At 35.3% G+C, this 26,194-nt stretch overlaps 1 protein-coding gene across 2 annotated transcripts in view; it reads right to left on the reverse strand.

The window, feature by feature from the left end:
• CDKAL1 (CDK5 regulatory subunit associated protein 1 like 1) overlaps window positions 1–26,194 on the reverse strand; it is a 428,476-nt gene that overhangs the window by 128,826 nt on the left and 273,456 nt on the right. For both annotated transcript variants that reach the window (XM_032181446.1, XM_032181447.1), the window contains one exon: window positions 19,082–19,227. In XM_032181446.1, the coding sequence (XP_032037337.1) occupies window positions 19,082–19,227 (146 nt within the window). The remainder of the gene's footprint in view (window positions 1–19,081; window positions 19,228–26,194) is intronic.

Here is a 26,194-nt window from a genome sequence, read left to right on the forward strand (position 1 = left end):
AACACTGGTGCAGTATCTGCAGAAAATAGCAAAACACTTCTCCAAGACGGCGGGGAGGCATGAGAGGGAGCAGTAAAGTAATCCTTCCCTTCCTGAGAACTGTCTTCCACAATGTAGATGACAGACCTTTGTTTTCATGCTATGTATGCTATGGTGGCTACAATGAAGAAAGACAGCGTGTCCTACATCAAGACTGGCTAATGCAAATGAACTTGGATTTTACCTCAGACTAGCAGCTTGAGTTTCAAGCTTCTGAGTAGCCTAAAGGGTTAGACTAGCTGCTAGACAAAGAACAAAAAACCTCCTCTTCACCATTCTTCAAGGCAGTTGACTAACCTGGGTTTGCCAAATGCATGAATAAGATCATTAGTCTTGATTAATATGTCATTAAGCTCAGAAAACCTTTGTTTAATTCTTTCCTAAGAAGAAAATTAAAACATTCAAACTAAAGGTGCTTTCACTTTCTGAAAGGTCTCCTGCTACTTGTTCCTGCTTTTGTTGCTGGCATACAGCATCAATCAATGGCATATAACATATCTTGATGTCAGCTGTCTTCAAACACAAGTAAGCTGAATAGTTTGGCATCACCACATCTTCTCCAATCTCCAAAACAGGAAAACAAAATGTTATTAAACTTCACAAATTGTGCAAATGTCACCAAAGGTTGTTCCTCACTTAGACAGTTTAACAGAAACCAGGGTATTCTATTTGTTGATACCTTGGGTGAAAATGATTGATAGTTTCAGATGAAACTAGTGTTAAACGGGTTTTATTGTTTTAAGCATTTTCTAAATAACATTTGTTTCAACACAAGAACAGATTAGGTTTACAAGCATTTGAGATCCATTTACTTTATATTTTTGTGCAGTATTTAGGAATCCTGCAAACAGAGTATCTAGGTAAGACGATGTTGCTAGTCATCCAAAGTAGCTGTTCATTTGAACAAAAGAGAAAACGGAGAAAGAGACACAAAGAAAGGTGCGAAGAAATGGAAAAGAATAACGGAGATAAACTATCAAAGTGGCAGTCAGAATTCTAAGTCCAGACCAGAGACAATGATATTTTTGGTATTGCTTTATGTATCTGTTCACAATAAAATACCATGAAATCACATTAATGGTTATAAATTAATGAATTTTTGAAAGCAGCGAGTACAAAGATAAGTATAGGAAATGAAGCATGCATAATTGAAGACTCCAATTAAGTTTTTTCAAATGTTAAAAAAAAAAGTAAAAAATAATTAATTAATTAAAAAATAGATACCACAGCACGTGGTATTTTCCAGTGTTTGCTGTTGAAGCTAGAGTATATACCTTCGAACCAAATAAAAGAGGAAGTTCTTACACTTGATGACTCTCAACAGGTCTGCAGTAAAAGGGGTCAACTGGATGGCTGAACACTCATCCAAGTTCTTTTGAAATGGATGGAGTCTTCTTTTGTGTGAACAGAACATGGAAAACACACTTGAGAAACTGAAAAATAGGCTACTGGGATCTAGGAAATAAAGTCTACTGAGACTAGAAGAGGTAGCAGAATGACTATGAGAAGTATCTTTTTTTGTTCTCTGGTACACTCAAACAGCAGGGAAGTTCAGACTCCAAAAGACTTCCTTAATTACATCTGGATGGCACATGTCAATACATTATTAATTTTCTTATCAGTTAATAAAACATAATTTTGAGCAAAATATTGTGGCTTCATTGTCCAAATGGTGTGATGGCCTTAATATGCTATGAAGTTGAGGACGCTCAGGTAGGAAACGCAAAATCACCATGAAAACAGATTCAAAAGATCCTGGTTTGCATTTTAGATAAATGGCCTCAGATAACCAAGTTCTCAAGCACTTTTTGTTCTTAATGCTTTCCAAACAGTTTATTTGTCTAGAATTGTAAGTTGTCAGTGTAAGTTATTGATACATTCATTCCCTGAATGGTTTTGAAGAACACTTTTAAGTAAACACTCAAAAATGCACATATAGGACATCATAAGGAGTGATTTCTAAGGACTTCTTAGCAAATTCAGGAAGAGGAAAAGATGGTACTGGAAAAGTAGATGGTTAATTTGTCCAAGATATGTACTAAATGAATTAAAGTTAAAACAATACAAATTTAATAGACACTGTTGCTGCAGGGATGCTTTGACCAATTTCTCTCTGTTCAGTTGAGTGAACTACCTCACTTTCAATATTTCAGTGAGCTGAAGATGCCTTAGAATTAAAGATAGCATGGTTTACATTGTAGTTACCAGGACAACAATATATTTTGTTATGTTTAAATCTTTAAATAAAATAAATGAATTGTAACTTTTTATAGGTTCAGGGGGTCTTTTTTTGAGAGACTCTTACTTGGATAGGTTGTTCATAGCCAAACTCTCAAAGTTATTTAAGCACTACTCTTGCTCCCTAAAAGCAGGCTCAGATATTGGACAACCCAAAACATTTCAGACAAACTTAAGAGGAATAGTGCATGTCAACATCAGGACAGATAAGAGTTTACTAGCTTTTGTCCCACGAAAAGTAAAGCTATTCATAAACTCAAATAAATAAATCAGAAGCATGGAAAAGACAAACCAAGCCATCTCAGCTATTCAAACTGGAAGGTGAGCAAGTGAAATATTTTGGGCTTGTGTGTGCTAGATGACTCTACTATTCTGCAGAGAAACAGACACAATTCAAACACATTACCACATTTTAAAGAAATAGGATAGCTGGAAAATAAATCATTTAAAGTTAGCAAACTCACACTGTGGAGAAATGTTTATTACAGAAGTCTGATGTTAGCAGTTACCTGCTTCAACCTACCAGAGGACAAATCTGCAATGAAATGTAAAATGAATTGCTACAGAATCAACAATATATTGTTAACAGTGAAGAAAAATCAAAGACAAAAATACGATTTGTAAAGTATTCAAAAATATGACAACACTCCATCTATGACACTAAAACTCTTTAGTATGACTAAAACATTAAAATTAGAAGAAATGATCTGAAGATTAAGAGAAAGACATTTTCTTGTGTCTTGAAAAGTGATGGTAAGAAAGGAAGTCCTGACACATGAAATCATAAAACCTAAACAGAGGTTAAAACTCCCACAGTTAGAACATTAGGCAGGATGAATACTGTAGAAAAGCAAATGAAAATCATCATGGAGCAAAGCATTTGCTCAAGAATTGGCTTCACTCTTATACTAAGGAAAATAATATAATAAATATAATAAAAATAATACTAGGAAATCATCAAAGAGTTGATAAGAGAAAGAAAATAACATTTTATACAATAGATAGAACAGAATAGAAATCCTTAAGAAACAATTATAAGAGAATGTAAGCGATGTCCACAGACAAGAATATAAAATCTAATAGATCCAATAAAGAAAAAAATAGGAAATTTCTATTACTAAAAAAGATAATGATACACACAGGGAGAAAATGAGTGGTTAGCGAGACTGATGGAGATGAAGCAAATCCCATTTTTGAGGTTCCCAACATTTTAATCTGAGAATCATATTTGGAGTGACCAAACCCTCCCCAGAAGAGGTGCCAACAACACTTTCACTTACTTGTTACTTTTGGAGCAGGCTTAAACTGCAGAATTAAGCTAAACCAATACCAAAGGGAAAAAAAAAATAAAAAAATCAAAAGAATAGAATGAGGTTGTTACATAGACTTAATTTTATGAGCCAAATACCAGTTGGAATGTAATTGGTACTATGATGTCTCCTCATTACAGTCTGCTAAAATGTAACGATTTTATAAAATATACATACTATGATGAAAAGAGCTCAGAACACAAACATGGAATTGAACCAATTCAGTGGAAACAGGAGTGCATGCATTCAGATCACATCACTGAAATCTTTTTTATCAAATCACGCAAATAAGATGGCCTTTGGGAATCAGTTAAAGAACCTGTAAAGTCTGTTGTGTGCCTGTCAAGCACAACTGCGTCTTTCTGGCTATGCATGAGACTTGAAGAATCCCCAGGCAGAAAGATGGACTACTCACAACATTGGCAAAAACAGTAAATTTTCTAGCTGAAATCAAGTGCCTGAATTTAACCTGGCAGGGATAGCATGGACACGGCCTTCCTACTTTAAGAAAAACAGAAATTATGGTGTAAAAGGGGACCTAAGGGAAGCAGAAAATTAGGATCACTGAGGAGGAAGTAAGCTGTATCTTGGAGAAATTTCATCTCACCATATAATCATAGACATCAGTCCCTGGGCAGTGATCAGAAAAAAATAATTACTGATTAAAATCTGGCAAAAGAGAAAATTAAGGATTAAGCGAAAAGCAGAAATGAGCATTCCTTTGTTATACAGAGAATATCCATCAACTAATGTAAAGCTACAACTATGTAACAGCATTATAAGAACAGATTTTATGTGGGTGAGAGGTACAGACACTTTTTAAGTAGAAAAAAAAACAACCTGAATATCTTCAGAAATTATTTACTGATGTAACTGGAATTGCAGAACAAACTTCCTTAGGTGAAAGACTCACTTTTGCATTACCTATGGCAGCCTGTAGCATCTAATAACGGGATCTCAGTATCATCATGGTCCATGAGTATCTATCAAACTTGCAAAGATACCATTTCCCACAGATAAAACAGTTTTTTGTTATTTGGGCCTTTTTCAAGTCTCAGAAACTTGGTAGAGACTGCATAAGGGGAAGAGAAACTCCTACAACTGGGGGTTGCTCCTTACCAAAGACCTCAAATTTGGCTTTCCGCAGAGGTAATGTCACTGGAGTACTTGAGAGCTTGGACTGTAAGTGATTTCTTTGACAAAAACCACCATCACCACCAAAAAAAAAAAACCAACACACTGAATTCAGGATGTAAATACTCCTGAAGATGTTATTGTAAGTATCTGACCTAGGGTTCAATCATCAGGAAGATACGATACTTTTATACAATGTGTTTTTCTCTCAGAAAATACAGGCGGTTTCTTTAGTTATAAAGGAACGTCCACCAGAAAATGGAAAAACAACAACAACAGCAACAAAAAAAACACTTTGAATCAAATAGATAACATCAAATCTATGCTGTTCAGAAATCACATTCTTGTTTAGAAGAAAAAAGCTCCACCATGTTAGAGGACAAACCTCATGCTAGATCCTGAAAAAATAAAGAATTATTCAATGTATTAGAAGAGGATTTGAAGTGAAACAAGCTTTTGTGAGAGAGTTAACAAGCCGGATGCTCTACCTTGACTACAAGTCAAGAGGAATGGACAGAACATTTAATTTCTGTACAAACTTTATGCAAAAGATGGGAGGTTTGCAGCAGCCCCTACAGATGCCACAATAAAAAACAGTAACAAAAAATCTCCAGCCAGTATTGTTGCATAAACATAGTCTGAGCTTGAATGTACATTTAGTTAAATCAATGAACCAATGTTTTGTTCTACAGAATTAGCTGAACATTTTCCAGGGGAAAAAAAAAATGTTTATTTGCATTATTAATGAAAACATGAAAAGATTATCTCACTTAATGTGATAATTACTGTACTTCACTTTAATACTGTCAAGTAAAAGCTGTATTTTGTGAAAATGTGTTAAAAGGCAGGCTTCAGCTTCTGCTATTCTCAAAATGATGAAAGGCTTCAAAAAAAAAAAAAAATCAGTCTTACATTCTGTAAAAACCTATGACTAAGTAATCTTACCAAGCCAATAGGACAAAATCATTTTAAGATTCATTACACCATGTAAATCCATTGAATATTTGAGACATAAACCAGTCAGGAATGCAAGTCTTAACACAACCATCAGCCCAACCTTATATCAGATTTGATGACATAAAAATCAGACACTCATACATTCTCTTTGTACAGCACTCTGAAATACTCTGGCAAGTCACTAGTTGTTCTGTCCACCAAAGTGCAAAGCAGGTTGTGATAAATGGTAATAAGGACTTTTTTTCCCCCCTGCATAAAGGACATGCTATGTCATAAATCTATAGTAATCTGGACAGACAAATGCATGAAAATTCAGTTATAATAAAACTACATGATCGGTGAAAGCTTCTGTTTACTGTGTCCACTGGATTTTGAATTAAGCCAGGTGTAAAGTTCTCTCAACATTTTCCATATATCTGTATTTCTTATTTTTATTATGAACATGTAGTGTTGGAACTGCTTCTACTTTTATGAATTGTTTTTATGCCCATAACCCCATTTTTTCTGTCATTATTGATACACAGTTACCCTGCAGAAAGTTACAAACTAAATCTAATGTACAGAAATTTGTTAGAATACTAATTAGCTGGTAAGTACAACCTCTTCCCATTTTTAGAGCAGATTCGGATAGATAATGAATGGAACAACAATTTTGTTTCTAAATCTGCTTGTATTTAGATTTAGGACTGTCCTGCTCATTAGGACAGAGAAAGCATATGGGAAATTAAACAGTAAAGTTTAATCTATATTCTGTTTCAATAGTGTCTACTGAGAGTGGCTAATATAGTAATCTATATAAGATTCAAAACCAGTTAAGTTTCACAAAATGCTTGAAAGTTAACATTCAAAAAATGCCAACAAATCTCATACTAGTTTCATTCAGGGGTTTAACAAGGATTTGTTGATCATTTACTATCATAAGAAGATAAAAGACATAATCCAAACAAGTGGCAGTAATATAGCTTCTCATTTGCTTTCATCTTTTGTGCTAAAAACGATTCTCCAGGGGAAGCACAATTGCTACCTCTTAATTACTAAATTAATGTCAACTGTCCAGAGGTCATAGGCACACACCTGTGCCATACAAGGTTAACATTATCTTCTGCAGCATAGAGACAAAAACCTTGGCTCTCAACACTCTCCCAGGTAAATGCACATACTTGTGTAGGCCCTCACATAAAAGCTAAAGGAAAATGGTATCACAGCATACATGGGGGCACTTTAAAAATGTATAAAGAAAACAAACAAATAAAATTATAATAAAATCAAGTAATTAAATTAAAATATAAAATTTTAAGCTTTATTTCCCTGATCCATGGCATGCGTGACCAATACTGATTAGGAAAGGCAATTACTCACAGACACTTGCCTTTGCTTACACTAGATGTATACTGAAATAGTTTCCTGCTCTATGAAACACTGCTCTGCAAATTAGGGCTAGAAAATGATTGAAATATATAGGTAATAGCTAAAAAAGACACACACAAAAAAAACAAAACAAAACAAAACAACAACTGCATTTTCCACTTTGATATGGCGTATTTAAATTCCAATTTTCCTTCAGATTTTAATGCTAATTATCACATACACACATAATAATAAACTGTTGTGAAACTAAGCCTCAAACTCAAATTCACATGCAGAATCCAGTAGCTAATACTGTGTTACTAACACAGTAGTGATGCCAAACCATCATTCTTAGCTGACTGTAAAATACAACACACTGCAGTGGGTACAGCCTAGTAATGCAAGGAACATTTAAATGAAGATTCAAACAGGTAAGGAAACAGCAAGGAAGCAAAGATTAAAAGGATATTTAACAGAAACCTATCTGCTTGCTCTGGTTTTGAAGCAACAAATATTTTAAAGCATCATAACATTAAAAAAGAAGAATCTCCACTGCTATACTTTCTTCAGCTGTTAAAATGTTATAATCAATGCCAACATTCACTCAAATAACTAACCTAAGCAACGTAAATATTTTATTTCTCTTGGAAGTTTTATACATTCCCTCCACCCAAAAATATGTGGGTACCTAGTAAGTGACAGACACAAGTGAAATGAAGCAGAAGCCTGGTTCTGTAAGCACTCCATGTCATAACCCAGTGTTTCCAGGTACATGGTATAACGGAGGCGGGGGAGGTCCAAAAGGATATGCTACATGGAAAAACAGTTTGCTGGCCACAATTCAGAGTTCAGCTGGCTGCCTTAGCAACTCTCAGGATTGCGTATGTGAGTTAAATGCTCCCAAAAACTTAAGTTGTCAGTGTGGGAGCAGCCATCCCAGCCCCACAGGGAAACCCTGCCAGTCCATTGTTCAAACCTGAGCCGACGGGATCGCTTGCCCTCTGCAGACTCTCAGAAACCAGCAGTCACCAAGACATGGTCGTTCTCTGCCTTCTCACCGAGCAGTAGGGCTAAAGACCAACAGTGACTGGCTGCTGTGGGACACACATGTGTACGCAGTCAGCTGTAGAGCTACAAATGACCACACAATCAGACTCTCAGATGTGGTGTTTCCCTTTTCCTTCTGTAAAGGAGTTGAAGGTTGTCAAATGCTTTTGCTGAAATTTTACTCAGCGAAACTCCTGCGATGGACATTAAATAGTTCAGAGAAATCAGTATTTTCTGTTGCACTAAGCTTTTCACAGGACACTGATTCATATCTGCTGGGATTAGTAATGTCCAACAGTTCTCACCCCAGAGCTGGCAGCAAGTCTGAACGGACGGGCTGTCTCACCTCAGGAGCAGTCTTCCTGCAAAGCCTCATGGCTCTTTTGAAGGCCAAGCAGCGAGGTATCTGGCACAGCAAGCCAGAAGACGATTAATTTCTATGACCCCTGGGTTTTGCCAATAAATATTTTCTCCAGATTTACGAAGAAATGTAGATGCTCTGGTTTCGTATTCTCTTATGCATAAAGTATTTGGAAACCAAAACCTATTTTCCAGCTTAAACTTGCATCTGAATCACTATTTTCTAGTAAGAGGATTAAGATGAACTTATACTGTTCCTTGTACATTTACATACTGCCACATTTGCAGCATTGTCTTCCTGCTGCATAGTCATTTAATAGCTGTATTATAGCTATCTCTCCTACTAAAAAAATGAGAGCTCTATATTACATTGAAAAGTAAAATATAGGGATGAAAAAAAATTGAAGTGCAAGAGATAAGTAATTCAGTTGTGGAGAATAAATCTTCATCTGCTCCAGCCACTACTCTAATGCACCAACCTCTTAAAATGTAGGGTTTGTGATTACTTTGCCATGCAATAAGAAGTTTATAACTACAAATTTATCATCTTTATAAAGAGGTGAATCATAAACTCATGAATGGTAGATACAATTTATAGACTAATAAGATACATGTGAATACAAAATTGAGCTTCCCCTAGGTAGTCTGTATCACAGTCCACAGTCTCCATAAAGAGAATTTCCCTGTAGTTGAACTGCGTCTCTTGCACGGAACGTTTCAGTTGTAGAACTATACTTCTAAAGAGGTTTAATGGCTTTTACATGCTTAACACTTAGTAATTTTCTTCATTTAAGCATTTTAGAGGTAAAGAAAATAACCATTAAAGGTACTGACCAGATACAGAAGTATTGTATTCTTTATTTCTTCCATCATTCTTTCAAATGCTGAAAGAAACTTGCAATGTGCAACTTCAGTCAGTATTTACCAGCTTGCCAACTATCACCTTCATCAAAAATCCTTTTGTGTGATATTGCTCTATATGATCAACATAACATGGCTTACAAAATTCATTTATTACTTAGTACTATGTGAAAATCAAAAAGGTACACATGGAAATTAATGAACACATATTTTTAATGTATCATATATATTTTATATCATCATCAGAATTAGCACATCTGAACAGTCCAAGCTGCAAACATGATGCATCCTGGACTTGTATATGTACGAATATGGTAACAAAACAAACACTAAAGTATCTTAGCATACATTTGGATATGCTTAAAAACTCAAGAGCAAATTAAAACTAAGAATTTTATGTTAAATTAATATGTTATTAAGCAAACATGAATTAAAATCATTGTTTTAAAAACCAAGTAGACCACTCCAATTCCATTCTAACTTCTGACCCTGAGGTTGAAACATAATGACAATATTTATACACAAAAAACAAGAAATGCTTTCTGTTTGTTTTTTGTTTTGTTTTGTTTTTCTTCAATACTAGAGTAATACAGTATCACCATTAAAAAAAAAAAACACACACAAAAAACAAACAAACACACAAATATTAAATAGATATTTTAAGAACACTCATTTCTAATATTGAGTGATGATTGCAATTCTTTCCTTTTAACCTTGCTACTGATGTTATACCATTGCTTTCAAAAACCCGCACTCATTTGCCCTCAAGGGAACGAACAAAAAGAAAAGATACCATCTTGCTACACTTAAGAAACTGGGAATTTGATGCATATTACTTATTCCTACTGCATCATCTAAGAAGATACCCACTAGGGTTTTGCAGAAGAAAACTGCAGATAAGACAGCTCAGAAAAAGGAAAGCTTAGCTATTAGAACATAAAGAAAGTAGCATTCCCAACAACTGTGTTGATTATGCTTAGTAAAAATGTAAGCCAGCTTCTATGGCAAGTATTATAATAGTAAGACTAAATATTTTTTTTTGCATTTAAAAAGAGGGCGTATCTTCTCTCTTCATAAACCATTCCAAAAACTATTCTTCCAAACTTCAGCCAAAGCAGAACATTATAGTATCATGACATAAAAGCATGAGGAGCGTACATGTAAATGCACTGTGTGTCCATTATGCCTGCACTTTTATTTCCCAGGCTTCACACCACAGTTTTGGTGTGTGTGTATCAGAGCAGAACGTTAACAGGAGAGACAGAAAAAAAACACTCTCATTGTGTTTCTCTACCTCCAGAAAAAAAAAAAAAAGGTGCATTAGTAATAAGAAAATTCTGTAAAACACAAGCACTATGCACATTCTGCTTAAATAGGAGAGCATGAAGAACTGAGTTGCTACAGATGCTGAATAGACTTCGTATCAAAAATGATGAAGCATATAGAAACCTTGAAATTATACCAGAATTTTCTAGACTGCGCCTTTTGAAAAAATAAATAGGTTCAAGTTATGTTTAGTGCCATCCAATCATCAAAGTAGTCTGTAACTTTAGAATTATTTTGTTTTAACTTCACTTTGCATGACTCAATTCGGACTTCAGTATTTGTGTGCGGATGTCAGCAGGCTAAGCACAATCAGGGCATGAGCAACAGACTGGCAGATATAACAGCAACAAAGCAAGACACAGGAAAATGGGGACTGCAGCCAACACTCTCACTGTGAATTTGGGTACCATACTGTAGCTGTAGCATATGCGTACACAGAAAACAAATAATGTTTTATTACAAAGAGGACAGTTATCATGACATGCATAAGAACTCCAAGTCTCCATCTCAAAAAAAAAGCTATATAATCCGCTTTAAGAAAGACAGCTTCTGAAAAATGAGCACTGCAAACTGCCAAAGAGATACCCCTAGAGGCTTTTTTATCATTATTTTACCATACATCTCAAAGAGATTTTTTAAGCCCAGTTCCGTATTTTTCACTTTTGTACTACCCCTAGTTAGTTACGCCCATACTACAGTATAGCCTAAACTCCTCCATGTTGACTGTTAATCTGATTCTTTATAGAACAGCCCTAGACAAATTATTTACAATCTTACAATTTTACAAATTATTTACAATCTTACAATCCTACAATCTTATTTAAAACAGAATTAATTTAGTTCTAAGAAACAATTGGAAGGAAGAAATAAGTGCAAAGATGAGAATAACAGTGTAACATCAAGTATTTATGATAAAAAGAATAATTTATGGCAACAAAAAACTTATCTTTTACATTAATTAAAATCCAGTGTAAAAATACTAAACAGACTTTTCTCCCAACTACTTTTCTTGTGGGTACATAACTAAGAAAAAGTAAGTAAGAGTTTTATGAGAACACCCATTAAACTTCAGAGAAACATTACACCGTTATTTCTATATTCTTTAGAGAATTATTTCTATACTCCTTAGAGTAAATCTTGTGTAATAAGACAGAAAATAGTGCCTGCAGAAGGGAGTCACTTTATAGTCACACTATTTCAAGGTAAATAGCTTTTGTTACTGTTCATGATTCTCAGTAAAGAAAAACTTAATTTCTAGTGATCACTGTCATAAAAACTTTTGCTATGCCTTGTATGTTTTCAGGGCTTCTTTCAAGCTAGAATTAATGTAGATGAGGCTATATTTTTTTCCAGTCATACAGCCAGGGAATTTAATAATTTTCTTATTTATACACCCATATAAGAAAGTGAAGGCTGTAAAGTGAATTCAACATACATTTGTGTTGTTCAATAAAGATGAGCTACAACTAACTTGTTTTCAGCATTTTTTTCTGATGTGCCTATAATAAAGTTCTACACATAATAAACAGAATAAGTCTAAAGCAATTTCCACTTTACCACAGCTTCAGTGGGAACTTATAGCAAACTATGCTTTCCCTCAGTAGTATTACAGAAAGGGTTCAATAATCACAAGTTACACCAAAGTAACACCGTAAGAACACCAAAAGTAGAACAAAACCCATGCACTTCTGGCCATTGCCATCCTGACATACAGACAGCAGAATAATTAAAAGCCTACAGCCCGAACTCCAATATCCTCCAATATCCAATATTTGGCATGAAAGATGATGCTATATAATGGGAACTAGCAATTTCTAGAGAGGCAACAGATCTAATTGAACTGTGGCAGCAAGAACTCTTGCTTACCTATTTTCATTCTCTCTCTATGAGCTAGCTGAAATCTGATTAAACAATCTGAAGTAGTGAAGATAAGAGATTCAGAAGATACTGATATCTGTAGGCAACCTTTCTTTCCTCCTTCCATTCCCCCTTCAGAAAACATCCTCAGTATATTTCCTTGCTAGAAAGTAAAGATGCAGTAGCATTAGATAAGAAAAAAAGCAAAGAAGTACTGTACAAGCCCAGATTAAAAGACTGCCCTCCTGAAATGACATTCAGTTTAACTGCAGTGATGTTATAATACAAGAATATCTTAGAGTGCCTTATGTTTGTCTCTCCCCTAGTCACTATTTTCAGCCTAGGCAGTTAAGCACTAAATATTCAAAATATCTTCATGAAATTATGCAGGTGTTCATCTTTGAAATCTTTCATCAACTTGTATCTCTTTATGTGACCTTTGGAATCAAATGCAAGGAAAGAAGACTTACAAATTTAGCAACTTGCTTTGTAGAAGCACAAACTTAACTATTAAGAGACCTAAAGATTCTGTGGTGAAAGGAACTTGTAGTCCCTCAAACTTGTAGTCCCTTGTAGACCCAGTGATCACTAGGCTCCAGTCTAGACACAAAGATAAATCTACTTTTGTGTGCATCTGGTGGAAAAAAAAAGAAAAAAAAAGTTTCTACTTTTTAGTGCTAATTTAATAATTTTATAAACACAATACTTTTGAAATAAGAAGAGAAGCATTGTGATTAGTTCAGACTTCAACTATAGACAAAAGAGAGTGAATAGTCTAGAAAATGAGGTGTAAATATACAGATAAGTACAAAATACTTTCAGCATTTTCTTAGCAGAAAATGTTATAAGGATTATAAACAGATGACATCTGCATTTGCAGTAGTTAGACTGAAAGAACGAATGTACTAAAACTCATTAAAAAAGCCTGCATCTGAAAGACTTCTCATGGTTTGTTAGGTCCACAATTAGCACATCTGCAAAAGAAGCTCTACGAAATCTCTCTCTGAGAATCAAGAGTTAATTTTCAAGAAGAAAACAAAACACATTCGTGCTGCTGAAGTAAGGGATGTTGTAGTATGCTTCATAATTGTCCACATTTTTAAGTGAGTGGAAAAATGTACCTAAGAATGGTATATAGTTATTTACATATTTTTAAATGACCCTGGTGGTCGTTTTCAAATTCTAGTTTCAATAACTGTCAGGATAATGTGCTAAAGACACTACAACCACTGCCACAAGGCCTGGGATAGCTTCTAAGCAGCAGGATGTCTGGAACAGTTGCAAATTTAATGACAGCTCATTTAGCTGTTTATCTTTCAACATGGACTTAATAATATTTAGGAGCTTACTGTAAGGCCATCTTTCAGAAGAAAATTATGTACAGTTACAAATTATTCACAGTGTTCAGAATTTTCTTGATCATCCAAGTAATAGTATTTAGAAACAAGCTTTTGGGAAGATTTTTCTGCCTCTATTGTTGTATCAGTCAAAAATGAGCTATTAGAAAATATAAAAGTTTTCATGTAGAAGACTTCCAAACAGTAAGATACACAATTGCATAAGAAATACATAAATAAAATACACAGTTACATAAGAAATACAAAAAGAGACCATGATAAATGTCCAGATTGTCCACATAAGCTTTTCTGGCATGTGTCACTATGACCGGAATGAGAACAAGGTCACACCAGAAGACTAGAACATTGGAAACAAACAAACAAAAAAAAAAAGTCATACTGAAACATACTGGATTAAAATTATATTAAAGAAAATTATATTAGAAAGTTTATTATATTAGTCGAGAAAGCAGACTATGAAAAGTTTGATGCAGACATACAGATGGTGCTGGAAAACCTACAAGTAGCAGACATCCAGCATGACTGGGAAGAGACAGTAGCCCTTGAGCAGACTGTCGTGTCTGTGCAAAAGGAGGTGCCACCTCACCTGGCTGCCACTGCAACAAAACAGACGAAGCTCAGGGCAGATCAAGAGAGACATGAGACAGACACTGCTGAATCACTTAAAATCCGTAAAAATAAAAGGATGAAGAGGTGGCCTAGAAAGCTGCTGAAGCTACCTGGTTTTGGCTTAACTCCTTGTAAAGAAATAGGGAAGAAGATAGCATCCCTGAAGCCGGTTGTCTCAAAGGACTATGTAACATCTTCTCTCATTTTGGATATTAAGTTTCTTCGGACACCTGCAGCAATAATCCATTATTTGCCAGGCAACTAAGGTTCTAGTTTACATTGAAGTGATTAATCACCTTCCAAAATTTCAATTTATTTTCCACTGCTCTCATTTACTATTGGTCCTTTACTTTCTTTCTCCAACTGCATGTAATTGTGAGCCTGCATATGCTGAAAAAATCAATTCTTCATTACCACTGAAAGTTACTGAGGCTAGAACAGGCTTGCTAGTAGTCCTCTGATTTTAATGGAGTAGAAGGTGCAAAAAAGAAGAGAACTTTTAGCCTGACAAGGCCTTGACTCTCGCTTCTGGCAGCCCATGTTTGCTGATCGTATTGGAAAGCACACATATTTCCAGCATGAATTATGAGACAATCCCGAGTGAACAGCAGCAGCCACCCACAATTAATGTTATGCTTCCATTTCACAACACACGCACAGAAACACACACAAAAATTGGGAGGCAAAAAGCTTTTCCTCAGCTTCATGCTACTTCCAAAAATACAGACAGAGCATTTCAGCCTGCCTCTAAACTTCCCTATCTCCTTCTCCACTCTCGCCCTCTCATTTGTCTAGATGTTGGGTTACTCTCCTATTGCCTTACGAAGGGACCGTAATAGGGAAAGATTAATAAAGGCTTTGATCAACATCACAATTGCTTTACAAACCAGAGAAGTAAGATAATGCAATACTGCAATTGGTCAACTGCAAACAAGAAATCTGAAAACACATTACCAGTGTAAGGATTTTTAATGGGTATATATTCACATTGTCCCTGAATATTTGAGTAATTACAGAATATGACATTCAGGTTCTATAACTGAAATATACTCCAATTGTTTGCCTTTATGAGCAAAAGTAAATTTCAGTGGATTAAGTTTCAAAATTTTGAGATAATTAAATCAGTCTTGCTCTTTTTGTAACTAAAACCACCATCTTTCTGAAATATAATTTATGCAGAATCTCGAAAGTTCAGACTACTTGAAAAAGAAAACAACTCACATTTCGAAAAAATGAACCTGCAATTAAAAGAATTTCTGATATAAGACTATAAATTTATTTAGAAGCTGCTGCTTATGTTCCTTTTTATGCAAACATATTGAAATTAATACCTCATCCAAATGAATATCTCCTCCTCTGTATCAGTCAGTTTTGGGAGTAGTCCCTCCACATCCACAGGTAGTGACCAAAAAATATACAAGAATAACTGCAAGAACCCTCATAGAAGCACAAGTTGTACAGGACTACCTTCTAAATTTATCTGCAAATCCTCATTTCTTTTAAATTTCTTCTCCAGAACAGTTTACAAATGACTCTTTCACTAATAAAATATATATATCAATATTAAATCTTTAGGTCAGCTACCGGCCTATCAACAACATTTTCCTGAATGTTAAAATTTAAAGAAAATTAAGTGCAAAAAGGACAGCAAAATTTAAAGAATGCATTTCTGAGTACAAAACAAGGCTTCTCTAGTACAGCTTTTCAGTCTGATGGGTTTGAATTTCAAACTACAATTTGTTATCCATCTGGATACTAAACCAAAAATGTTGTCACCTGGCTGGACAGAGGGTCTCTAAATACAAAGTACTGCATATCAAATAACTGCAATGGAATATCAGTCTTTGTTTTTAAAGTACACTTCTAGGGTTTCTGCCTGAGGAAAGAGTCCTCAAAGGTAGGAAAAAAAAAAAAAAAGTGATGCATAGTATCACAATTTCAGAGGGTCTAGAATGCTCCATTCTTTTAAAAAGTGAGTTTTAATGAAAAAAAAAAAAAAAGTTTTTGAGAATTCTAGCTTCTCTATAAAACATTCTGCACTCAGTGGGATACGAACAAATCCCCATCTTCAGAAGGAGATACCTCTGCAATCAATTCTTGGCTCTCCAGAGGAAGGAAAGCATTTTACTATTTTTCTGGGAGAAAAAAAACTCCCAGAGTATTTCATTGGTCTGATGGGGAAAAGAAAGATTCAGGAGTCCCTAGTATCTTTGGTATTCAAAAACCCAAGAGATCACGTGGTTCATTTTTTTTTTTCTTTCTTCCCTTCATTTTTACTTCCTGTATTTCATGCTTATTTGCTCAGACGTCTGAAATCAAGTTATTAAGCACTTAACTGATAACCGTATTATATTTTGGTGTGCGACTTTACTTCTTCAGCGGGTCAGCCTATGGAATTACTGGTTTAATAGAATTTTAAGTGAAGATACTATCACAGTAGATGTCACATTTTAGAGATGAAGGTGCCATTTGGAATATACTGATAAGGCCCTGTACATTTCCTGTAGGAAATTTCTAAGATGACTTTATGACCCTAGGAATATGAAAAGGAGATATAGGGTGTTCTACTTTTGTTTTATTTTTCCTATTTGATAAATGGAAGATGGAAATAATCCCTTTTGGCTATTAAAGTAGTTCAAACACTTATTTAATTTTAGCTATTTTGGCTGTAGGCTCTGGAGTTGTCTGCAGCAATGTTAAGTCCTGGCAATCTTTGCTTTCAGACCTTTATGGGAATATCTATATGGAATGCAATAGCTGGCTGCTGCCGTAGGAGGAGAGACTACAAATGAAGACACTAGGCTCTTAAGTGCAAAAGAAAAAAAATTAGTTTTACAGATGTGCACATGTCCAAATATCCAAAACTTTTTCTCTGTCCTGCATAGCTTCCTTATTCTGCTGCCATATGGTATAAGGAATTTTCCATTTTAGCATTCAGAGACTGTTTCCTAACAGGAACTACTAGATAGTTTGGTAGTTTCTTAGTAAGCAGGATAAATAAAGTTTATTATTATTCAAAAACAAGACATCAAGACAATTATCTTTTCCTTGTAAAATTTACTACAAAAAGCCTGTGGAAGAAGATGTATGTCGTAGATTACTTTATATTCAATGACCAGCTGTTTTAAATTTGGATATTAACTAATTCACGCTTTTCTCTGTGCAAGAGCTGAATGATATAATAAATTTCCATATGCCCCAACACGTGCCAGCTATAATAGGTTATCGAAAATCCAGCTGCTGTTATGATAATAGCTGCCAACGTTAGAACTACTGAAGAGAACAATGAATCAGCTTCAAGTCAACCAAGACATAAACTGACTGAGTTCTAAGATACGTGGGAATACAATATAGCTGTTCATTTAAAAGTAAAGTTGACCCAAAGCCACACGAAAATATCAAGAATCCACGTGCACTGTTTGGGGTGGAAAATTAATTCCAGATCAACATATAATGGCAACAAAGATAATAAATAGTGAACCTGTATTTTTATAATCAGCTCCATTTCAAGCAATTGCTGTAAATGTACAGGAACACGCTATAAATAACAAAAAAAAAATGCAAACAGACTCTATTCTGTTGTAGTTTGCTTTTCTTTCTTATATTTCGCAATTCTTGCATGACATTTTACATGCCTAGACTGCTGGATTTTTGAATAATCATGAAAAATCAACTATAAAAATGATTATGAGAAACTGTTTGCTTTTGTTTTAATATCCAATATTTTAACGTAATTTTAGAGTCAAAGGTATCCCTTTGAATTAAATCCCCCCTCTTAAATCATTAAAAGAAACATATAAAAAAAATATTAGATTGAGCAAAAGTAGCCAAACAAGATAACTGAATTAATTCTCCAGACAGATATTTTGTATGACAATTGGCACAGTAATACACACAGAAATATGTCAATATTTAATTTTAAAAGCTAAGAAGACTTCATTGGATATTACATTAGTACTTGTGGTTACACCTTTGCATGTAAATGGAACTATTGTGTTCGGGTCAGCATAAGTACAACATTATGATATATACTTTTACTTCTTACAATTAACTGTTCTTAAGGAAAATAATTTTAAAATTATACTATAAATCACCCATTCCATAAGCAGGATGATAGTATTGCTTTATCAGTGTAAACGTACACCAGCCAAAGGACATAAAATACTGTTTGCTCAAAAAAAAAAAATATCCATTTACATTACCTGGAGCTGGCTCATCTCCATAACACAAAGCACACAATGTTCAAAAGCCACATTAAAGAAGACTTCAACAATTTTAACTTCAAGCAGTCTACATATAGTGTTTAAGTATAAAAAATAATCTAAGAATGTATTATTTGAAAAAGATTAGGAATATATCGACAAATTAAAAGCATGTCATGCAGAGATTTAAGATGCTTATAAAATCTCAAGCAAAGGGTCAAACCACATCAAGGATCATACAAAAAAAGTCAGACTTTGAAAGCTCAAAGAAGTTCATTCTTTTTTAATACCTTAATGAAGAAGTTGCAAGTTATTGTGTTTTCAGCCACATGTTCTTGACATTAAAAAAACAACCATAAACAAACAAACAAACAAAAAAAAAACAGCCAACAAACCCCAAACCACTATTATTTTCCTCAAATATTAATAGACTTACTTTTCTTTAAGGAAATCCACTACTCGTTTGAAGTCTGCCACGCAGTATTCTCTTTTCATGTCCATGAGCACACTGTCAGAGGCTGACTGGACTGGTATGTGCAGAAAAGCATACACTCTTGGATGATTGAGAATCTTCGCCATTTCCTATGAGTTATTCAAAAAGGAAAAAAAAAATAATAATTATGAAACCAATACACAAATCTCCTTTAAATTCGTATGTGGTACATATCATTTGTAACACTTCTAAAACCCAAATAACACTGAGTTACAGTAGCCCAGTTGAGAGAGTAGTGACATATGAAAATATATGGAAACAATTTTGTTTTTAAAGAAAGAAGAAAGCTATGGGATTTCATTTCCTTTGAGATAGGCCTGACATTCCCTAAGTAGTACTAGTTATCCATTTAGAAGAAAACTTCAGAAAGCACTGATTTTCACAATAATTTTCTTCTGAAGAAGATGGTGGCTGTTTTCAATTTCATTAGATGGCAAGGGTTAGCTGCTTTCCTGTCAGAGTCAAAAGAGTTCTCAGATGCCAATATATGAATGTCTCTAATTGGAATATCCTTAGAGTCGGCAATTTGCTAATTAAAGTATATCTGATCATTTGCAAGACTGCTCCAATACTAGTCTGAAATCTCTTAACTGTGTTATTACAGACTCCAGGGATTAAACGCGTTTGGTTATAAAATGGATAGAACTAAGCAGTGGACTGCTAAAAGCACAGTAATGGCTTGAAAAGAGGCAGGGGATGTTATGCATTATGTACAGGTACAAAAGGACAGTAAGAAAACAAGGTATAGGTAACAGAGAGTGCCAAAAAAAAAAAAAAAATCAAAATCAAAGCCAGACCAAACCCCAGACTGCCTTTTCCCTTTGGTTAAATTATCCTTATCTCGACCCATGAAACTTTTTTTTTTTTTTCTTTCCATCTTATTTTCTTCTCCCTCTGTTCTTCTGGGTAGGGGAAGTGAGAGAGCAGTTTTGCTGGTGTTCAGTTGCCCAGCAGGGTAAAAACACCACACAAGGACAACAAGAAGGGCTTCTTCAAGTTTATCAATAGCTAAAAAGATGACTAGGGAAAACAGGAGCCCGCTGCTGAATGTGGTAGATGTCTTCAAAACAAAGGATATGGAGAAGGCAGTGATTCTGAATGCCTTCTTTGCCTCAGTCTTCACTGCTAAGACAAGATGTCAGAAATCTTGAACCCTAGAGACAAGAGAGGAAGTCTGGAGAAAAGATGACTTTCCCTTGGTAAAGGAGTATCAAGTTAGAGATCATTTAGGCAAACTTCACACCCACAAGTCCCTGGCCCCCAGTGGAATGCACCCACAGGTGCTGAAGGAGTTGGTCAATGTTATTGCTAGGCCACTCTCCATCATCTTTGAAAGGTCATGGAGAACAAGGGAGGTGCCTGAGGACTGGAAGAAAAGGAAACTGCATGCCAGTCAGCCTCACCCTCCATCCCCAGACATAGAGCTACTGGAGCAAGTCCAGAGAAGGGCTACGAAGATGATTAGGGCACTGAAGCGTCTCTCTTATGAGGAGAAGGTGAGGCCTGTTTAGCTTGGAGAAGAGAAGACTGAGAGGAGGGGATCTTACAAATGTATGTAAATACGTGGAAGGAGGGTGTAAAGAGGATGGAGCCAGACTCTTTTCAGTTGTGCCCAGCACACGGGGCCATGGGCACAAACTGAAATGCAGAAAGTTCCAGCTGAATATTAGAAAACACTTCTTTACTGTGAGGGTGACAGAGCACTGGAACAGGTTGCCCAGAGAGGCTGTGGAGTCTCCTTCTCTGGAGATATTCAAATTCTGCCTGGATGTGATCCTGTGCAATGATCTAGGTGATCCTGCTTGGCAGGGGGTTTGGACAAGATTTGATCTGCAGAGGTCCCTTCTAACCCCAACCGTTCTGTGACTGTGTGATTTTAGAACAACTACTCGTGTATACTCTTGTGCATACCTTTCATCCAACAAGTATGTATATACAAAACCTGAAAACTCTCAAATCACTTTAGAAAGCAGCTTTGAAGGTTTCTGTCTAAACTTCTATTATGTGTTTATGATAAGCAATTACATTACTCAGTGGAATACCTACCCTATCCCAGATATGTAAACTAAATAATACAGTAATAATTATATTGATAATGGAGGGTGTAGAATTTGATGCACAGCAAAGGTGTGTGCAGCTCTCAGTGGAAGCCAGGGGTAATTAGCTTTGAGACTGAAAGAGTAAAGAACATGCCACCAAACATCCATAAAAAGCCCTTTTAAATGGAACTACTTGCCTATGTCCTTAATTTTAGACATTCAGCTAGAATACATTGTTCAAACGAAACAGAACATAACAAGTTCTGTAAAATAATGTCACAAAATGGGGAAAACTTTATTTTTTCCTCATTTAAGCTTTAGAAAATACTATAAATTAAGTTTATAGAAAGCATTCTGGTAGTCATGCAATTTTTATTTTTACTTTTTTCTGCATCAGTAGCATGTCTAAAATATCACAAATGGCAGAAGGGCTGGAACCAAGCTGTATACAACCCTATATAACCCTACCGCTTAACTCTTAGTTCAAAATACTTCACTCAACCTTCAAAAACAGACTTATGATACAAGAAACCAATGAAAGCCAAGTTTCATAATATGCTTCTGAATCTGCCAAGTTCATAAAAATAACTCTACAACATAGAAAGAATTAATTCTCTCTCACTCCTCTCAAAGTTGGCAACTTCTGAAAAACAGACTCTTCACTAAGTGATCACTTTGTGAATTCTTTTTGAAGGTAATCAACTACTACTTAGAATTTCTAGCTATAAAAGCATATTTTTAGCCCAGCTTTTGCAAGGCTAATGACCATTTGATAGAAATCCATAGATTTCTATCGCAAGCAAGATCTTGAAATATTATGTTTTAAAAATTATGATTTTGTTCCTTTCCCTCTGCATTCATACTAAACAACACTTATATTTTTAAGTTTTTTCTTTTTTAACCTTAAAACACAAATTGATTCTTTCCATTATAGTAGTGGCTTTTGAATTTTGTACAAAACTAGCCACATATTGCTGGACAGCAGGAAATAAAAGCATAAATAACTTGTATTTACCTGTGCTAAAGACACCATATATAGTAAAGAATGAGAAACTACTTTGTCTTACCACAGTTTCATATTGTTTTTTAAAGTCACAACTGAGGAACATCTCTAAGCATTTTTTAAAAATTTATTTTCATTTTTCTTCCTCTTTTCTGTAAGAAAATTAACACGGTGCTGCAGAATATTAAACGTAGAAAACAAATGCTAAAAACTAAAATGTGCTCTCCTATCCAGAGAATACCTGGGTTAAAAAAACATACCTCCCAGACCTAGTAGTTTTTTTAATCTTACAATAACTTGCACAAACCTGATGGTCTCACATTTGATCTGCTTCAGGGGCATGTGCCAAAAGGGAACTTTCAACAACACTTCCTGTAAGAACTAAACTGATACGTATTCAGTGGTCATACTTAAATAAGACTCTAGTCAAAACTGCTTCTTCCAGGTATCTCCCACTAAAAAATAATCATGACTTCTGCAAGTGTGGATATCTTGCAGGATTAAGAATACAACTGTTTTCATTTAAAGTCATTTCACTTGGTCCTGTACTAAATGAGCACAAAATGCCCATTAACTAATTGAATTTTTCAACTGTCACTACAAGTCTCTGTATGGATCAAAAACGTAAAAATCCTAAATGGAATAAATCCAGAATGTTCAGTTATGCACTAAGTACTATTACTGACAATTCCACTGCATTGCTTTGTTTTAGAAAGATGCACATCAGTCTCTCAGAATCAAAGAAAGTGAATTCTTCAAAAAGTGAATTGTTTGTCTTATGTATCAGAAATGCATGCACAATACACATTACATATCCAGGGACCCTCATACAGTCTAGTTATTGAGGTCACAGGCTTCAAGCATGCTCTAGACCCTCAAAGCTCCTACAGAATAGAATATTGCAAATGAATTTCTACTGTGAAGTTCTTTCTTCATGTACTTTCTATATCTAAAGCTACACAAAAGATGGTATAAGTACTTCAAGCACTGAATTTCTATTGAGTATATTCCCATGTTTTCAGGCATAAATCTGAATCAAATGCAGCATGGATAATTTTTTTTTTTCCACCAAGTATTTCAGGACCATAACTATTAACAGAACAGAGATTATTAACACCAACTAATCAGACACAAGACAGAAATGAGAAAGCACTGTGTCCTTGTCATTTGTTCTCTAAGTACCACTAGTGCTTTTTTTTTTTTTTTTTAACTTACTTGTCACAATGAGAAACTCAGAATGAACAGCTCAAAAGGAGGCAGAATAATGAATTAAAAGAAAATTTTCAGATATCTGCATAAACCAATCTTTCAAACTTTCTAAGTGCTCAATTATAAATACAATATTCTACCCCCAAACCATAATGTAAGATCGTTCCAGTCTTACTGTTTATCCTCCCTACACCTAATGCTACACTCAACTACTTCACCATATAGGTGTGATTAAATACAGTCATGTGCTGGATTGTCATACTTAGTTAATCCTGACAGATTTTCCCACACCACAGACTGCACACAGAATACCAGTTTTTATCACTTAATAAAACTATTAGTTAATATCCCAGAGAGAGCTTGAAGGACATCAGAGGCTCATGTATAATTGTATTTTAAAGCATCTCAACATTCTAAGGTTAACATCTGTTTCCTGTTGTTATATATATGTATCTTTCCAACAAAGTGTTTTGCATTAGTAGATATAATTGCATATTTCAGCTAGTGGGAAAAAATGCAATATACATTTTATGTATTTTTTTTTCCATCTGGAAATAATAAAGGAACAACTTTTTGAAATCTTAAGATGGCGAAAGAAAACTTCTGTCTTTAATCATGACTGAAACAGCTGATTGCCTTTTCCCCCTGTCCTGTGGAATCTACTAATACCTACACGAATCAGGAGAAGCACTACATGAAAAGGACATTTTATGTAGGAACAAAAAGTCGAAGAGTAGCACAATTTGTTTCAAGCTGACTTCACAAAAAGCAAAAGTCATGTAGTGTCAGAATCTAACAATGCATGTGAGAGACCCTTTAGGAAAATGATCGCATAGGAACTATTTTTTTCCAGTTCTTAGCAGCTGGAGTACATCAGAACACGAGGCACATTGCCTAGTCAGTATATTTTATCCCAACAATTACAATATACAAATTTAACCACCTAACCAGAAAATCAATCCTTCTGTTTGTCATGACACGATGCACAACCATGGAGAATCACAAAGACAATAAACCTCAATATCCACACATCTCTCTGTCAGTATCAGCAAGCTTTTCAGACAGTGATTCTTTCTCCTAAAGTAGGCAGAGGTCCAGTATTTGAATTCTCCCTCATGTTTGAGTCACAGTGATCTGAATAACTTGTTTCCTAGCGAAAGAATTTTGTCCTCTGCCAAAAGCGAAGCCCAAATACATGCTCATCCATATGGAAACATGACAAAATGGCACTCCCTCAAAACTTTTTTCCCTTGTGGCAGATGTTAGTTTGAGATACGTAACGAGGAGTCTCCGCTGATAGTTGCCATCTAGAAGCCCAGTGGTGCCACCACCAGCGCAGCCTGGATAAAAATCAAGTGGCTATGGTCCATTTTTAAATTCCTCTGCTACAGTGAAATTCAAAAACAGATGAGGTCTAGTGATGGATGCATGGCAATGATGACAGCGTGACTGTGGCTGGAAAGCCCGTAACAGTTTTGTTAAAATTTGAACAGGGAACCCCTCATGCCTCCCCTGAGTAATAGGGTTGTAAAACCCAAGAACGCGTAGGATACATAATCACAAAGCTCCCTAAGCATACTGCTTGGAAGGCAATGCCTCTCCCTCATCTGGACAAGAATTAGGGGAGCTGTAATAAAGCCACACGTTGGACAAGGTGAGTGGCAACCCCTGTCCCAGGTAATGATACAACACGCACACACAGGCCTAAGCAGCTCATTAGGACAGAGAATTCACTTGGGAGCAGCTAGATGCACACGCAACTCCGATCAATGTAACTTGAACCTTAAGATCAGATCTTTGGGTTGCCAGATGGAAAGCAAAAGTTTGTTTTGCCACATAGGAAAAATGCCTCCTACATTATCAAACAAAGAACTGGTATTAGCCCAGGCAATTCTTTTTCCCCCCATGATTACGGATTAAGCTGAATCTCTGAAAAAAAAAAAGCAAACACAAACCAAGCCAAACCAGAAACAGCTATATGCCTTCAAAAATTTGTCATAACTTCTTTTATTAAAAATGAGGACAGGCTAAGAGGAGTTCTTGTTAAAAAAAAAAAAAAAAAAGTGACAGATAATATTCATAATATTCCAGATAATACTGCAATACAACACTTTCATAGCCCAACTGGGGTTTGTTCCATCTCTTACCATGAATCAGTATACAAAGAAACACAGAGCACCAAATACTAGCCATCTAATTTTTTTAAAGAAACTTTTAAACACAGAATTATCAAGAACTTTCCGACTAAATTAAAAGTATGCTTCTCTCCAAGACATTACTCTTAAGCTGGATATAACTGGTACACCTAAAAAGAGAAAGAACCTCTTCGCAGAGTACCATTTTTGCATTTATCTGATGAAAACGGTAATTCTTAGTACAGCTATCTGAACCTGGGTTCCTGAAATACTTCATGATAAGAAAATTGGAATACCTATACCACCATGCCTACCAGCAGGCCTGACTTTACATTGCATAAAATGTGAAGCATTTTTTTGCTTTCCACAAGGCTACTTATTACTCACCTTGTTTGGAACTGTGAACGCAAGTAAGACAGTGGAGTCTCCACAAGTGTGTTACCAAAATTTAGCCAATTCATTGAGACATTTGGCATTAATAGTATAACATTGATTTCCAGAAGGCATTGAGGACCTTCAGTTCCCATGTGAACCTATGCAGGTTGTATCATTGGAAACATGCAGTAAATAAATGGCTCAGTCCTTCAAAAAATGACAGCTGTTAACGTTGCTATTGCAGCCATCACTGCAATCATAAAGAGACTCTGCAGAGTTGACTTGTCCAGTTTCA

This window comes from Aythya fuligula, chromosome 2 (genome assembly GCF_009819795.1).
Source record: "Aythya fuligula isolate bAytFul2 chromosome 2, bAytFul2.pri, whole genome shotgun sequence".
NCBI lineage: Eukaryota > Metazoa > Chordata > Aves > Anseriformes > Anatidae > Aythya > Aythya fuligula.